Genomic DNA, 17649 nt, shown 5'->3' on the forward strand with positions numbered 1-17649 from the left:
ATCGGAATGACCAGATCGAGGAAAAACACAGATTCAGGAAATATTTATTTACAACATTTTCAAAATAAAAGTCCTCGGGTGGAACAAGGTTGGAATGTAATTAGCGTTTAAAAAAAAGAAGTTAACAGAATTCTTTAAAATCCAACGACGTGATCTTGAATTAGATTACATGTGACAGGAAGTGTTAAGAGGTTCAGACGTAGGCTTTGGAGCTGCTGCTGTTTGACTCCGGAGCTGCTCTGTAGATCTGATGGCCTCGACTCGTTGTGGAGAAGTTGTAGGAAAACTGCCTGCAGGACAAAATGTGAGATTTTTTTATTTGTACCCAAACACACACTCATGATATTGTCAATATATTTCCCAAATAAAGTCCTGATCTGACAGATCTGACATGACTTTTTTGTGTTGTGAAACAGTCCCACACCACACCTTCCTCTTTAACACAACTTCAATCACAAACATCACCCAACAATGCTGTCATCGTTAAGAGAGAGTTGTCTCTTTGTTTCGCTTTAGAGGTTATAATCAAACTCCTGCAGTCATAACTTTCATGTTCCTGTAAACGTCAACCAACCTGAATCTGAACAAATGAAACATAACCCTAAGGACCTTAACAAGGCGTTGTCACATGTTGTGATGAATTCATTAGAAAAATAAATGCGTAGGCCTACATTCATGGGAAGTAAGCTAGCATAAATGCCGGTTGTAAGCTCTATGATAAAGTAGCAAATCTGCAATTTTATAAAGTAGCAATTCCTTTTTTCTGTGAATATTGCCCCCCTCTCTCAGCTCCGTATTTTTTTTTTTTTCCTACAGTGGCACTAATACGCCACCATACATTTCAGTCAAAACTCTTTCATGAAAGTGCAGCTGAATTTTGTGAGGGCTAATGAGGAGCCTTGTTGACTGCAGGCCTGAAACTGCAGCATCCTCTGCAACAGGAACATAATCGGTGTACCTTGCGGGGGCAGCCGAGGAAGACTTCCTGCAGGAGCAGCAGAGCATAGACCCTCCCAGGATGGCCAGACCGGAGGCCGTCCAGCCCAGATAGAGACCAGTACCCAGCTCGAACCTGCAGCACCATCACACACAGTGTCAGCAGCAGGAAGTGACACACGCATCGTACTGTTACAGCGGTGTGGAGTGAGACTGACCTGACTCCGTACAGCGGGTCGTAGAACTCGTGGATGACTCTGGCGGCGTACCAGGAGACTGCAACCAGAGTGAAGACACCTGAGGACGAGACAGATATGAAGGTATGAACGCAATCAGCCCTGACTGAACAAAGATAACAACTGTAATGAAGACGGATCACTTCACATACCAGACAGGATGAACAGGACTCCTCCAGTCAGGGCGATCTGGTCTTTGACATGCTCAGAGGTTCTGCCGATCTTGGTGCACTTGAGTCCAAGAACAGAGACAATGATGGAGGCCAGACCAACCAGCAGGGACAGGATCATCAGAGCCCTGCAGGCCTGCAAGTGTGCTGGAGCCGCAGCAGGATGTAAAACACACAAAGAGCCATGTTAAAGCAGTTGTTTAAATGTAAAATGATTTAAGTCCCTGATTCTGATTCTAATGTATTTATTCAGTAATAAACCAATGCCATATAAACAAATGTAAATATAAAGAAGAAATATTCATAAATAGCTGCTACTTGTAATTCCAAAGATTGTTTAGAGCATTTTTTATTTACTTATGTATTTATTAGGTATTTTAAGGTACAGTGCAAAGCTTTTTAGCTTTACCAGCATATATTAAGAAAAGTAATTACTTAAGCATAAAAACACAGTTTGCAAGACAGTTGACATTAATTCACAACAATAGAGCTGCAAGCATACAATCTGGGTTCTAACCCTTGTTGCATTCACATCAGTTGGTTCTCCAATATTTCAATGATAGGTTAATTTAAACATATAGCTCCTACCCAAACTGCTGCTAAAAGCATTTGTTCATAGATTTAAAATACGTTCAAAGATTACAACCCATTATTGAGGGTAAGTTCAGGGTAATGGTATTTCAGTCATTCAGTGGTTCAGGACAACAAATATCTCCATCCCTGTTAAAACCAAAAATTTAGTCTGTTTCTACACCTGTTCAAGCTGAGAAGCACATCTCCTCTGTGGTTGTATGAGAACTCACCCGGCAGTCCCAGCACCGTCTTGAACCGGCTGCACTGAAGCGATCCCAGCGATGTGGCAGCGCAGCTCATCCACAGACCTTCAAACTGCCACTGACTGCTGCTGACCGACTCCAGCTGACTCCTCACTTTCCACACCTGAGAGGATGTGCAGCTGGACTGCAGACACCAGGACACCACGCCCAGAAGCAGACCGACAACCTGCAGGCCCATCGCCATGCTGCTCAATGTCCCTGAGTACACCTGGGAACCGGCAAGATGTCAACAACAACCAGCCTCCCGCTCCCACATCCAGCAGCCACACAGGACCATCCCATTAGCAGCGTCACTAATCACTGGGGTTCCTCAGGGCTCTGTTGTGGATCCTTTTAGATTTTTAGTTTACATGCTAATAGAGACAGAGATTCTGAGGCCATAACAACAAAACAAACAGCTGAGTGTCCTCAACAACGACCCAAAACAGCTCCATATGAAGGTTTTCTGATTTTACACACAGAGACAATTTGGTTACATTTATCCACAAAAACAACATAATTTTAGAGGCTCACATGATTTGTTTTGCATTAATTAATCACATGATCATAACATTAATCTTTATGACCAATAAAGTGAATAATGTGTTCCTTAAAAAATAGCAAGATTCACAATTTTTCAATGCAATTTTCTACAAACGATTAGAAATACATTTAGGTACAATTTTACCCTCAGACACACAGATCACATCATGTCATCGAAGCAATGCGACCATGTAAAACCAGCAGGTAAATAGAGTAAGTCCACACCGTCCAGACTACAATGTCTCTTTTATCCCCAGAACAGAGTTTTAAAAACATCCTAAACAGCCTCCTCCTGACATCCCACCACAATAGTTAAAGGAAAGCATTAGATCACATTTTTTACCGTCAGGCTGAAGTCAAGTTTTTGGGGTCTCTGCTGTTAGTTCTTTTCTGCACCAGTTTGCCGGGTTAGTTTCAGTGATGTGGTCTCAGTGTGAACCTGGTTCAACCTTCTCATCTGATCCTCCGAGGTCAATGAACCACCGCTGAATACACAGTGTTGTTGACACATGAAAATCACAGTTTCACCTCTAACTCTGTTTGTTAGGAGCCGGTTTCTGTTTCTGTAAAACTTTATCCAACACATGTGGACAAAATAAGTTCTTATTGGATCAACGCTCTTCGTCTGAACAAACATTTGACAAACAGAGTCATTTAGGAACTGATACATCAGCTTGTTGCAGATGTCTCAGTATATCAGAGGATCTGTTGGCTGATCAATAACAAGATGTATCAGAACACAAACTGGGTTTGAGCTGAGTTTGTAAAAATATGAATATTACCAACATCCTTATTATCTTTATTATTAATAAAACATTCATGTCCAGTTTAGAGGTCAAAACGAATTTACCTGAAAAGTTCAAATAAAGCTACGGTGATGAAAAATAGTTTTAATTTAGTATTTTATGCCCGACAACTTCTCTGCTGTGAAACAAAAGCTGAATAACATCACTATATATTTGTTTTTGTTTGTTTAATTTGATACGTTGAATAAAAACAATTTAAAAAGAGCTGAAACAAAAGGTAAGATGCCAAAAAATACTTTTGATAATGAAATCTATATGTATTTCCCTACAAACCCTTCTGTATGTTGTTTTTCTTTATGTATAGGCACATCTTCCAGGGTGTCGTAGTGACAGTAATCACAGTATTATTATTTTTAAGAGCTCCAGTCACACAGATCAAACTAAACTCTGTTCTGTGTTTCACTGTTTATCTGTCTGAAAGTTTGTGGACTTTAAACTTTATCAAGCTCGCTTAATGTTTGCAGTTCCAAGTTCAAGACAAAAATTTAAATTTTTCACTTAAATTCTAACTCACAAACTTCAGAATTGTAATACATAAATTAAATATGACTTTACAGTACTTGTTTTTCAATTTGATGTATTTAATGTTTTAGTTTTCTTGTATAAGCTTTTCTGACTTCTTTGAAGAGGCGGGTCTCAGCTGTAGCTGATGTCATATGTCAAAAAGTAGAGTCAGCGGCGGCGCCAGGGTGGGGCTTGGTTGGGCTATAGCCCCATCGAGAATTGTGTTAGCCCTACCATTAGCCCTACCATAAAACCACCAAGAAAAAAACAACAACAAATTAACCAAGAAGAGTGCAGAGGGGGTCGTGCTATGTAGAGTCGAGGTGAAGATACTAGTTTGTAAGCTACCTGGCTCTAGCAGTTAGCGTTAGCAGCTTATAGTCACTCACGTTAAGTTAACGTTAGTAAGCTGGTCAAAATTTATCATGGATAAATTTGTTGTTAAACGTCGTTGGACGGAACAACAGATGGCGGTGGAGGGCGTGTTGGATAAAACTACGGACGCACCATTGACACCTGCAGGGGAAGATGACCACTCGGGTCCTGGCTGTTAACGTAACTATTCACGTTTTGCTGTCTCTGTCTCTCTCTCTCACTGTGTGCGTGTTTATAGCTGTGGGAGGGTGTTGTCAGCGGCGCCGCCAGGATTCAATTTCAATGTACGCACAGAAACGGCAAATACAACAACAAATGGAAAAATACTTTTTTAAGACAAAATCTAATATTTTCACTATCAGTGACATCAGTAGTGTATATCATGGTGATAGGCCCCGGTGCAAATATTTTTTTGTGCCCTCCATCCCCGCCCTAAACACAAGCGCACGCTTGTGAGCACTCCACGCACGCACACACACGCTTGGACACACACACACGCACAGTACGGTATAACTCTCCCGGCCCGGGGAGAGAGACATGCATCGGCTCGGCCCACAGTGCTCAGCAGCAGAGAGGTGACGGGACTAGAGCCGAGCTGTATTGTGTAGTGGAGAGGGGCCAACACACACGCTATGCGTAATTGCGCACACACGCGCGATCGTCCTCTCAAATGCGGCTGCGTCTCTCCGGGTCACTGTGTGAGAGAAAGAATAGCTCTGACTTGCTTGGGCAGACGTTGTTTGGTGTCACCCGCTGAATTGCATAATTTAAATATCTAGCCCGCTGAATCTTCCAATCCGGCCCCGGTTCAGCACCATCAATTTTTTTTTTCACCTTCAAAAAAAGTACGCACAGTGCGTACAGGATTCCGGCTGGCGGCACCACTGGGTGTTGTTATATATTCACATTGAAATTCTGGCATTGATTTGAGCCCCACCGCCGTCAGTGGAGGTTCTAGACCAATTTTACTGAGGGGGCCTGGCTGGGGCCAGAGGTTTTGTCAGAGGGGCACATTCAACCTGGGGCGTATTATTAGTTCAGCCTTTTGCGTCGGCGTAAAAGGCGGAACTGATAAATACTGTATTATTCTTCGTTCGGAGAAAACCGCCACTGACTGCCGTATGAGTTAGCCCCACCGTAGTTGAACCAGAAAAAATACTCTGGCGCCGCCACTGAGTAGAGTACAAAAAAAGAGTCTGTCTGCGGACTGCAAGAGAGCTAGTTAGCTAGCTAGCATTCCAATTCCACCATGCTTAAATGCTACAATTGTTAAAGAAAATGAGCCCAACAAAGGTGTCACTAATCGGGAGATAGCAAAGTGCTCTGCTGCTGTGAGAAGAGTGTGTTGATGAAACATTCACGTCCAGCTGCAATGAAAAATGTGTGAACCCTTTTCCATCACATTGGTCATTCAACAATATATGCACTGTATTTACCCACTGTAAACATCTTAGTTTTTTCGACTTTTTCACAGTTAGCACACCAGCTAACTGCCTCAACTCCCTGCCTGCACACCAGCTCGCGGGGAATGGAGGCTAAAACCCCTCACACCAGAGGGCACGGAGACTCCAGAGCCTGACTCTGTCACTGCGGGAATAAGATATCGAGTAAGGATCCACACCAGGTCTGCTCGAGCAGCCTGGGGCTGGAACACGCCCGGCTGGCTATCAACGTCCCCGGCTCGTGTCGGTGCTGTGCGGTTTTCACCGTCAAGAGTCTCCGTAGACGGCTAGCCCGCTAAGCTAGCTTGTCTGGACATGACCCCTATCTCCCTTCCGACGGCGCCGCCATCGAGGCGGGAGAGGAGACGGGGGTCGCCACGGTGGCGACACCACAGGCTAGCGCCAGAGCCGAAGGGGATTTTTGGTTCCATGTTGGCCTCTATGCAACGGCGGTGTGAAGCCAAAAAGGAGGACGAAGCTCTCCAGCTCTGCCTCCCTCGGAAGCCCCCAGCTCCCTCTCCGCCTGCACAGCGCAAAACTTTTGCGCAGGCTGCTTCACAAAGCTTGCGGTTCAGGATCCCTAAACTGCCGAAGCACCAGCCCGCTCCACCCTCTCAGCCCGGTCGGGCCGGCTGGTCCAGGAAACCCTCGGCCTCGGCTGCAGCTCCGCCGGCACAGCCTGCGCAAGCTGCCACCAACCAGGCCAGGAAGAATAAGAGACTTGAAACACGTGTCTCTCAAGACAGTGTTGTTGCTGGCCCTGGCTTCAGCTAAACGGGTTAGTGACATCCATGCGCTTTCAGTGCATCCGTCATGCGCTCAGCTCTTCCCGCGGGATGTAAGGATGATTTTGAAGCCCAACCCGGCCTTTGTACCAAAGGTGGTGGGCTCATGTTCTCCTATTGACCTCATGGCCTTTGCTGCCTCTCCAGGAGATCAGCGGTCGCGTGTGTTGTGTCCAGTCCGTGCGGTGCGCACTTATATGGACATAACGGAGGGTTTCAGGAGGAGCGATAAGCTGTTCGTCTCCTGGGCTAATCCTCATCAGGGAAAACCTATCACGAAGCAGCGCCTATCCCACTGGGTGGTGGAGGCGATTGCTTTGGCCTATACGAGTCAGGGTTTGCAGCCACCTGTGGGCCTGCGAGCACACTCGACTCTGGGCTTGGCTGCATCCTGGGCCTTATTCAGGGGAGTTTCTGTTCAGGACATGTGCTGCAGCGAGTTGGTCCTCGCCTCTCACTTTTGTCCATTTCTATATGTTGGACGTCTCTGCTCCGTGCGTGGCACGGGTGGTTTTGCTGTCCTGATTGGAACAGAGCATTTTTTCTGGTGGACGCTTGATAAGCTTGTCTGGCAATACGGGAGCAACCATATCCCATAGTGAGACATCGAACAAAATATTATGAAAGAGAACTTTAGGTTATTTACATAACCCCGGTTCTCTGAGTAATATGAGTGAGATGTCTCACCAGACAACCCTTCTTGCTTGGGCGAGTGAGTAGAGGTGCTTATTTTGAATGACGTGGTGCCGTCCGCCTGAACAATCGATAGTAGGTGGGACTACCTGAGGCTGACGTACACGTTCACCAGCCAATCAGGATTGGTGTAATGAGATTAATGATTCTAAGGATTGCAGCAAGGCGTGCATCCCATAGTGAGACATCGAACTAAATATTATGAAAGAGAACCGGGGTTATGTAAATAACCTAAAGTTCAGTGTTTTTTTGTTGACCAACTGCTGCTATGTCAAAATAATTTCCCAGTCTGGGATTAATAAAGTAATTCTATTGTATTACAAGAAAAACATTTTATTTCTTCACATTTGTTTTGTCAAAATTCAATGCTTTTTTCTTTGTGGAAAACAAAATATGATGTGTGCTTGTATCAGCTAGCGCCAAACAATTTCAACCAATAATATCACATTCATCAAACTATCTCCAACTTTTAGCAGCGGAGGTAGGGAAGGTCGTGACCTAATTTTTTTAAACTACAAATACAAATTCCCCCTAATGTTACATCCCACCTGCCGCCCCTGTTTCACTGGGAAATAAACATCAGCATATGTTTTCACAAACGTCTAATGATCCTCACAAAGAACAGAACAATCCAAGTAACGCCATTATTTTACACTTTTATTAAAAAGAAAACCAGCAAACATAAATAAACAGAAATCATTTTAACTTCCTTAAACTTCACTTGAGTTCTTCTGTTTCCCTGCTGCCGCTGCTGGTTCTCCTCATGTCTTATTTAATATTTTACATAGAACGCTGAACACACAAACACCAATAGGCTTTCAATAAAGATGGATCATTTGAATGGTTTCATTTCTTTAGAAACCCGTTGGTATAAATCGTTTGGACTGTTTATCCGTCTCTAAATAACAAACGTGACTAAAACAGAGTAAATTATTTGTTAGAAATACCTGTTAACGTGTCTGAGCGAAGGCTTTTTCTGTACATTTTATACATCTTTACATGTTTTGTCCCAGCAGCCCCGGTGTTTCAGCGTCCTACACGGAGCCTCCTCCTCCACCAGGTCCTCCTCCAGTTCTCAGGTCATGCCAAAGTTTCACAAAAGGCTCTCGGTTCTTCCAGATCAACTCGTGACCGAACAGGATGTACCAGCTGGAGGAGACGGGGAACAGAGAGCATGATGGGAACTTATTTCAGACTGTTGATTATTAGTACATCACTAAAATAAAATATTCAAATGAACATGCATTCGATAACAAATAACTTATTCAATAATGCTGATTTTGTCCTACAAAACTACTTCTGTTCACTAAATGTTTGCATGAAACTACAAAACTTAGCAAGCAAATTATGTTCTGTGTTTCAAAAGGCATTAACAATGGAAACATGACACCAACACACACCAAATTCTGTTCTCAATTTTAAGTTTTTTTTTTATATTTACTCTTTACATTGGCATACATGTGATCCTCCACACAGCTATTTAAAAAGAAAATCTGTCAGTTCCATAGCTGTTCTCTCAAATCAGTGAAGAAAAGCAGGAGGTGAGTTTTCATTAAGTTTCATTAAGACAACAATGTAACATTAAAAAGGCTACATAACTTCACTTCCAGCTAACATCACGTCTGTTTTAACAGAAGAGACACAGAATCATTCAGTGTGACGTTCAATAAGGAGCAGCTGCTGTGATTGGTTGAAACAGTGACTCACATCCCAAACACAGCTCCTCCTAAGTGAGCCGCATGGTCAAAGAACTTCCACCCCATCACCACACCTGCCGTATCCATAGCTACAATGGCCTTCAGAGCCTGGACGGACAGAGAGAGGATGAGTGTGTGGCGACTGTCAGACAGGTCAAGCAGGTGAAGCAGAAGCAGGTGAAGCAAGTCTTACGTTGGCAGCAGTGAAAGTGAACATGGGGAGGAAGATGATGGCCAGTTTGGCTTCTGGCATCTTGGTGCAGACGGCAGCCAGGACGGTCATGATGGCTCCGGACTGCAGACACACAAACATCATGAGGGAAACATCATGAAACCTCCACCTTGTGGTTTCATAGCGATCCAGAACTAAATCCTCTCACTCAACGTTGAAATGCAAGCTGTTTCAGAATCAGGTTTATTGCCAAAGGGATTTGCACATACATATTTGATTTTTGGTGCATAAAAAAAAACAGTTCAAAAGTCAAGAGGCATACTATAAAATAATAAATAAAATATGAAAAAATATAAAATATAAATAAAAAATATCTCTTGTAAAAGTGGTTTGTGCAGGATTGTGCAAAAACGTTTTTTTCACCTATTTACAGGGTTTTTAAGGGAGATCTCCTCCTTAGTCGATAGAGGTCCCTGTACAGATTGTAAAGCCTCTGAGGCCAAATTGTGGCTATATAAATAACATTTTAACGAATATTGAATCAGGGAAGAATATGAGGGGCAAAAGTAAAGATGTCATTGTAACTCACTTTTCACAAATTCTTTCACATTTTTACGAATATATTTCGGATATTCTTCACATGTATTTTTTTAATTCCAATTCTCAGACAGGCAATTTAAAAAAATAATTCAACATATTTTTACATACATACATTTAATTTAATTTATTCATATTTCTGGGATATTTATACACATTTCTTTAGGACATTTTTCACTAATATTTGTATCCCAAATTGTTTCACATATTTTAATTATGAAAACTTTTTTCCCTTATATTTTACGCATATATAAAAAGATTGGAAATGTTTCACATATTTTTCAAATAACTTTCAGATATTTTTCACAAATATTTTTTGAACATTTAAATTACATTTTTGGACATTATTCTTAAAGTGTTTCATGTATTTACTTTATGTTTTGGATACTATGAGGAAGTAAAACTATTAACAAGGAGGAAGCAACAACCCGAAAAATTATTGAAAAATAATTTGACCTATTTCCCAGTAATCGCTCAACCTTCTCCTCCTTTAGCCTGAGCTTACAGTCCCAACCCAGAAGTTGAAAACCACTGCTATAAAACAGGTCTATGAATATGATGGTACAGTGATGTTGGAACTTACGGCTCCCAGAGACGGACCAAATCTTCCAGTGGCTGTCTTACACACATAACTAAAAAACGTAGAAACAACACCTGAAAAAAAAAAAAAAAAAAACTGAAAATCAAGACATCAAGTGTTAACATCAACAATCTAACACTAACTGATCAAACTATTAACTTGTCTTGTATCCTATATGAGCAAGAAGAAGTCACAGTCTGAAACGGTCAATCCTTAATTTGTTTCAAAGTGTATTTTGGTGTATTGTGGTGCAGCACCTGCAGACAGGTAGACGGCCATGAACTGCTCTCTGCCCAGCATGGAGACGGCGCTGGACGAGAAGCTCCAGAGGACATACATGTTGGCGGCCATGTGGAAGAAAGAGTAGTGGCTGAATGTGGAGAGGAGCATCGGAGAGCACAGAGTCTCTGCAGAGGGACAGACGACAACAGTCAGAGACAGAGGATAACAATCACAAAGAGACAGGTGACAACAGTTAGAGACAGAGGACAACAATCAGAAAGAGACAGGCGACAACAGTTAGAGACAGAGGATAACAATCACAAAGAGACAGGTGACAACAGTTAGAGACAGAGGACAACAATCAGAAAGAGACAGGTGACAACAGTTAGAGACAGAGGACAACAATCAGAAAGAGACAGGCGACAACAGTCAGAGACAGACGACAACAATCAGAAAGAGACAGGCGACAACAGTCAGAGACAGACGACAACAATCAGAAAGAGACAGACGACAACAGTCAGAGACAGGGCAGAATGGGCAGAGACATACGACGACAACAGACAGAGAGAGACGTTGGTCAGAGAAACATTCGGAAATAAATGACAAAAATCAGAAACAAGAGACAAGACAACAACAGTCGGAAACAGACGACAACAGTCAGAAACAGACGACAAGAGTTGTTTTTATCTGCTTGTCAGCTGATTTTAAAACTTGTGATCAGACTCTGGCGCCTTGAACGCACCACCCTGAGGACCAGAAACAGCTGTTAGTAAGAGTGAGAGTATTAAGACTCACTGGATGCTGGGTTGGAGGTGAAGTATTTGATCATGGAGCGCTGCAGAGATGGTACTCTCCAACAGCAGAACACTATGGCATTAGCAGCAATGATCCCTGGGAAAAAACAACAACACAGCGATAGCGGGTCCAAGATGATAATCAGAAAGTTCTGGATTGAAATGGGTTCTGTCATTTGACTTGATGCAGTCTCACCTGTGACCGTCCTCTGACCTTCACTCAAGCTGTTCCACCATTGGTTCATCTGAAACACAAACAGCCAATCAGATGGCAAACATCATGATAACTATGCCAACCAATCAAGGGGTGCAGTCGAATAGTCAAAAAATAAGTTCCTAACTCCTATTCCTAACTCCTATTCCTTGACCTCTGGGGAAAACGTCACGGGGTTAAGGAAAGGCGATAGGAGAACTCAAAAGGATTTAGGAAAAGTCGACCGCGGTGCTCAGAGAATCCGACCAGACTTTCACTAAACTACGTCATTATGACGCGGCCGCTGATGATTGACAGCTGATGATCGGCACCGGCGATTGACGTGCGTCTGTGCTGGAGAAACTACAATAATGGACTACAAAAAACGCGTCGTCCACTTCTCCACATGTTGGTTTTATCAACAGCTGGTTCACTGACTGGCTTCAGGTCCAGCAGCTCCTCCTTTCTGTTTGACCGTTGTTTTATTTACTTTTCATTTGTGGTTTTAGTTTCGTTTTTGTCAAGTTTGTAACATGATTGAAATAATAAATAAAAAAATACCATTCAATTATTATCACTGTCCACACACATTTATTATCACTATTCCAATTACTATATGTCAGCATGAAAGTAATTGTTAAATATGTAAATACACATATCGTTTGTTTTCGTGAACGGCCGAGGTGTGCGGCACTTTAAATGTTGCTCTCGCAAAGAATTGTGGGTCGGCGTAATCTCCTTTCCTATCGCATAGGAAGGTCCGTTGCATCCTATGCTAAAGGAGCTCTGAAAGGAAGCATTGGAGCTCCTTTCCTTTGCATTTAGAGAATTCGAACGGCTCTTATCATGGCGGCCACTTGTTTACGTCCGGGTCACTTCTTCAGTTAGGAACCTTCCTAAGCAAAAAAGACTATTCGACTGCACCCAAGGTCTGTTGGCAAGACAACTTCCTGTCTGTGATCATCTGAGCTGTTTACTGCTAAAAAAAACCCTCAACATCTTTCAGCTTAGCATTCCAGCATTCCTTAACTAAGAGAAAAAATGGACTTAAAACGTATGTAATGATGACCTTGACCTGTTTTATGGGCCCAATATTCAGTTTTTTATTAAATAAAATGCAATTATTTTTTAGAAAGAAGCCTAACAGTTAGCAAGAAAATAAAACTAATACTCTGTGGCCCACCAGGTCAAACAACACTGATTTCAATGCACATTTTTAAAAGGGAACAACAAAGAGAGATTTCAACGGATGTCAGGAGAGAAAGAAATCTAACCTAGTTCACACCTGAACCTGACTACACTTCAGTCTGATGTCAGGGCCATGACTTGACCTTCCGTACCTCTTTGCGGAGGTCTCCTCGTTTCGGAGGTCGCAGCTTATCCAGCCAATCAGATCTGACCTCATCAAAGTAGCTCTGGACTCGAGACTTGAGAGACTCATACTGCCAGATGGCCGCTGTGCCGAAGGAGCACCCTGTAAACTGACATGGAGTTAACGAGTGTTGCACAGTATCCCGATTCCCATATACCTCAGTAACTTAACCAACTCCACCTATATATTAAAAGTGAATTATAATGATGTATATATGACATTTGTAATCAATACGGAAACCAATTCTAAGTACCAATGTCTATCTTCTATTATTCCCTTACATTTCCTGACGTTTTTGGATTTTGAGTTTTAGTATTGCCAAAAGTATTCACTCACCCATCCAAATAATTGAAATCAGGTGTTCCAATCACTTCCATGGCCACAGGTGTATAAAAGCAAGCACCTCGGCATGCAGACTGTTTCTACAAACATTTGTGAAAGAATGGGTCGCTCTCAGGAGCTCAGTGAATTCCAGCGTGGTACTGTGATAGGTCCAGTCGTGAAATGTCCTCACTCCTAAATATTCAAGTCAACTGTCAGTGGGATTATAACAAAGTGGAAGTGATTGGGAACGACAGCAACTCAGCCAAGAAGTGGTAGGCCACGTAAAATGATGGAGCGGGGTCAGCGGATGCTGAGGCACATAGTGCACAGAGGTCACCAACTTTCTGCAGAGTCAATCACTACAGACCTCCAAACTTCATGTGGCCTTCAGATTAGCTCAAGAACAGTGTAGAGAGCTTCATGGAATGGGTTTCCATGGCAAACAGCTGCATCCAAGCCATACATCAGCAAGTGCAATGCAAAGCGTTGGATGTAGTGGTGTAAAGCACGCCGCCACTGGACTCTATAGCAGTGGAGACGTTCTCTGGAGTGACCAATCACGCTTCTCCATCTGATAATCTGATGGACAAGTCTGGGTTTGGCGGTTGCCAGGACAACGGTACTTGTCTGACTGCATTGTGCCACGTGTAAAGTTTGGTGGAGGTGGATTATGGTGTGGGGGTGTTCTTCAGGAGCTGGGACCCTTAGTTCCAGTGAAAGGAACTCTGAATGCTTCAGCATACCAAGAGATGTTGGACAATTCCATGCTGCCAACTTTGTGGAACAGTTTGGGGATGGCCCCTTCCTGTTCCAACATGACTGTGCACCAGTGCACAAAGCAAGGTCCATAAAGACATGGATGAGAGAGTTTGGTGTGGATGAACTTGACTGGCCTGCACAGAGTCCTGACCTCAACCCGATAGAACACCTTTGGGATGAATTAGAGTGGAGACTGAGAGCCAGGCCTTCCCTCCAACATCAGTGTGTGACCCCACAAATACCCTTCTGGAAGAATGGTCAAAGGTTCCCATAAACACACTCCTTAACCTTGTGGAAAGCCTTCCAGAAGAGTTGAAGCTGTTATAGCTGCAAAGGGTGGACCGACGTCATATTAAACCCTATGGATTAAGAATGGGATGTCACTTAGTTCATATGCGAGTCAAGGCAGGTGAGCGAATACTTTTGGCAATAGTGTATATCCATACACATGGGCACATATACATATATATATATATATATATATATATATATATATATATATATATATATATATATTAGGGCTGTAACGATACACCAAACTCACGATTCGGTTTGTATCACGATTTTTGACCCACGGTTCGATACAAATTTGGATATTATTTATTTTTTTAAATTAAACATTTGATTTATGTAAGATGCAGATTTGGCGTGGAGGGCGTGTCTATCTGATGGTCTGTTAACTGCACAGGTCCCTCACTCAACTTACTACAGAGAAATGTCCCACAAAGCAACGTTGCAGAACCAAACTAAGGTAACGTAGTAACTGTAACTGTCTTTGGCAACAGGGAAACAAATACCGCAGCTGTACGTGGAGAAGCATCCTTCCTCCCGCCCGTCCTACCGACTCCTCCTCACATTTCTACCCGATAAACAGCGTCTGTCACCGGCAAAAAAAACTTTAACTCACCGAGTGTTTATGATTAAAAAAAATCTCTGCGACGGTCAGCCCTCCGGACCGAGACTTCAGTGAACTTTAGCCTCCGTCGGGTTTTGAGTGACAGGGAGACTCCCTGTCACTCAAAACCCGACAGGGAGTCTCCCTGTCACTCAAAACCCAAACCTCGCTCCGTGTGAACGAACAACGGCGGAGAATTAGCGAACGACCGCTGCAGTGTTAATGTGGTGTTACTTACAGCTCATAGTGCTGATCTGGACCGGAAGTTGTGTCGCGATTCTGCCTTCTCGTGGCGCGAGACAGGTTCGTGGATCTGAGTGTCGCGATTTCAGCTTCGATACGTGTATCGTTACAGCCCTAATATATATGTATATACATATATATACATATATATGTATATACACAGTATGTATATACATACATTCGATTAGATCATAACATGCTTTTTTTCATATTTTTCATACTGAACACATGTAAATTAAATAACTTTGAAAATAATAATAATATTATTATTAATAGTAATAATAATGAACACAAAAGAAGAGATGAATAAATCACCCTCTCCTAACCTATCATCAAGTTCTACCTAATTCACTGCTGTTTGTGTGAAGAGGGAAATGTCGGTATATTTTCAGGTGTAAAATCTTGAATCGGATATGCATTATTAGAACATTGACGGATGTGCTCTGAGCTCTCTCTCCTCCTATTTTGGTTTAGTTAGAGTTGGATCTATAGACTGTAGAGATTGAGACATTTAGTCCGAGTATCGTAACACTAGAGGTAACATGACTGCGACATTGCCACACACCCCCACGGTGAAGACCAGCGGTCTGAGGAGTCGGCCGAAGTTCCGGGGAGCGCTGGGTGCAGCCAGATGCTCCACGTGTGGTGTGGAGGTCTGGCGGTGGGCCGCAGCCTCGGAGGACTCTGTGTGAGGGGATCCCAGCTCCACCTCCTCCACCTTCTTGGATTCTGGTTTGCGGGCGGCTTTCCTGAAGCCACATCTCTGCTGGAAGCTGTGAGGCCACCTGGTGGACAGGTAGAGAAGACCAGAGGCCTAATCACTAAACAGTACCAAGATTCAGGCATTAGATAATAGATCATTAACCTAATATATAGATATGGCAAATAATGGTAGTCACAGGAAAGGAATCCCTCCCAGAGGTCAAACCTTCCCTTTAAGCCTTGACCCAACTCAAAAAACAAAGTGGATTTGGAAACTTTGCGATTATTATGCCCCCAAATGTACCTTGTTATGACACATTAATGATGCTTCTGACATCACAGCCCTCAAGATTACGTTTTTTTCTGCAATATCATTTATCAGCGAGTTACCTTTGACACCTTGTACAATCTCGTCAATCGCAGCGTATGAGCTAGCGTAATGCATTCTCCTTTACATTTCTGCACACTTGGTTGTATGTAACAAATCTAAAAAATCACAACGGGATTCTGTTAACTTGTTTTGTAAAATGAACTGTCACTATTACACCACCATATGACCTTGTCATCTGTGACAAGGTCAAATTGTTTTCTGTCACGTTTTTTTTCCGGGCATAATGACCTATAAACAAACACATGTGCATATATACTGTATATCCATCTTTACTGTGTTGGTGTGATGAGGAAAGTGACCTATTCATGATATGGAAGCTTATTCATAATAGAGGACCTTATTCTTTCTAAATGCAGTGTGTTTGTAAGGTTGATGATTACTGGAGCCTCCACAAGTCTCAAAGTCGTCTTATACGTAATTATCTAACGAAGTTGCATTATTACGCCTTTTTCAAGGGCTACTTTCAAAAGGTTTGTTGAGGCCTACATGTTACCCTGAAGATTAAAAAATACACAAGTGCAGTTTAATGCATAAATAGCTTCTAGTGGTATGTATATTAGTCATATGTCCTCTAAGATAAGGGCCACATGCTGAGTACTGGATGGGTTTTTGTTCAAGTCCAGAAGAGTGTGATACAGATACACTGATGTGATACTGGGACGAGGCGTGTCAGGATCTGGTAGGCGTTGTATCAAATATTTATATGGTAAAAACACAGTGTTTACATTATACATGGTGTCATTTGGGATTCATTTTAGACAGCCAGACACGGACTGGAAATCAAAGATATAGAACTCAACCATTAACAGTCTTTTTTAATTTTGAATGTGTATTTGAAAAACTATTGATTAATGATCACATTGTTTTAACACATCAAAACAGAGCCAACCAGCTCTGTTAGCTACGCAGCTAACGCTAGCCGGCTAGCATCCATTAAAGTGTAACTGTCGTTGAGAGTGACAAGGCCAGCCCCAAGCAGCGCAGTCCTGCCTGCCTGGAGCCGGAGCAGGCCTCGCTAAGGTGACTGACCTGCCTCCCCTCGCAGAGCTCCGTAAAACATCTCCTCCGGTCAGCCTGAGCACAGCCGCGCAGCTCCTCCAAGCCATGGTGGAGCGTTTGATCGACCCCGGCAGGGTCGTTCATTACCGGTTCACACGGAGCCCCGCAGGCGAGGGGATTTATTACAGCGACACTTGCAGGACAGAGACAGAAATTGCACCTCTAGAGTAAAACACGAGGGGGAAGTTAGCGTTATCAACACGGCCACTTCCGTCCGTGACCTTCAAAGTAAAGTACAGTCAAAGTATTACATTAATAAATAAACTAATTAAATTGAGTTTTATTCATTGTTATTATGATTAATAATATATTATTTCATGAGTCTCGGAGTGTGTAAATACATT

The 17649-nt window shown here is 42.8% G+C and overlaps 2 protein-coding genes across 2 annotated transcripts; both read right to left on the minus strand.

Moving 5' to 3' along the window:
* Positions 1-3179, minus strand: LOC311019860 (claudin-1-like). The gene is made up of 6 exons (XM_084019473.1): positions 3044-3179; positions 2146-2386; positions 1325-1489; positions 1155-1233; positions 959-1072; positions 1-290 (listed from the first exon to the last, which is right to left on the minus strand). Exons 2-6 carry the CDS (start codon positions 2360-2362, stop codon positions 194-196), a joined length of 672 nt encoding a protein of 223 aa, XP_083875599.1. The 5' UTR covers positions 2363-2386; positions 3044-3179; the 3' UTR covers positions 1-193.
* Positions 3180-7941: 4762 nt separating this feature from the next.
* On the minus strand, positions 7942-17395 carry parlb (presenilin associated, rhomboid-like b). Its single transcript, XM_084019558.1, has 10 exons — positions 17276-17395; positions 15719-15938; positions 12901-13041; positions 11564-11612; positions 11369-11464; positions 10609-10758; positions 10355-10425; positions 9196-9297; positions 9013-9110; positions 7942-8454 (listed from the first exon to the last, which is right to left on the minus strand). Exons 1-10 carry the CDS (start codon positions 17350-17352, stop codon positions 8340-8342), a joined length of 1119 nt encoding a protein of 372 aa, XP_083875684.1. The 5' UTR covers positions 17353-17395; the 3' UTR covers positions 7942-8339.
* Between the last annotated feature and the right edge of the window lie 254 nt (positions 17396-17649).

This window comes from Eutrigla gurnardus (genome assembly GCF_963514095.1).
Source record: "Eutrigla gurnardus genome assembly, chromosome: 10".
Classification (NCBI taxonomy): Eukaryota; Metazoa; Chordata; class Actinopteri; order Perciformes; family Triglidae; genus Eutrigla; species Eutrigla gurnardus.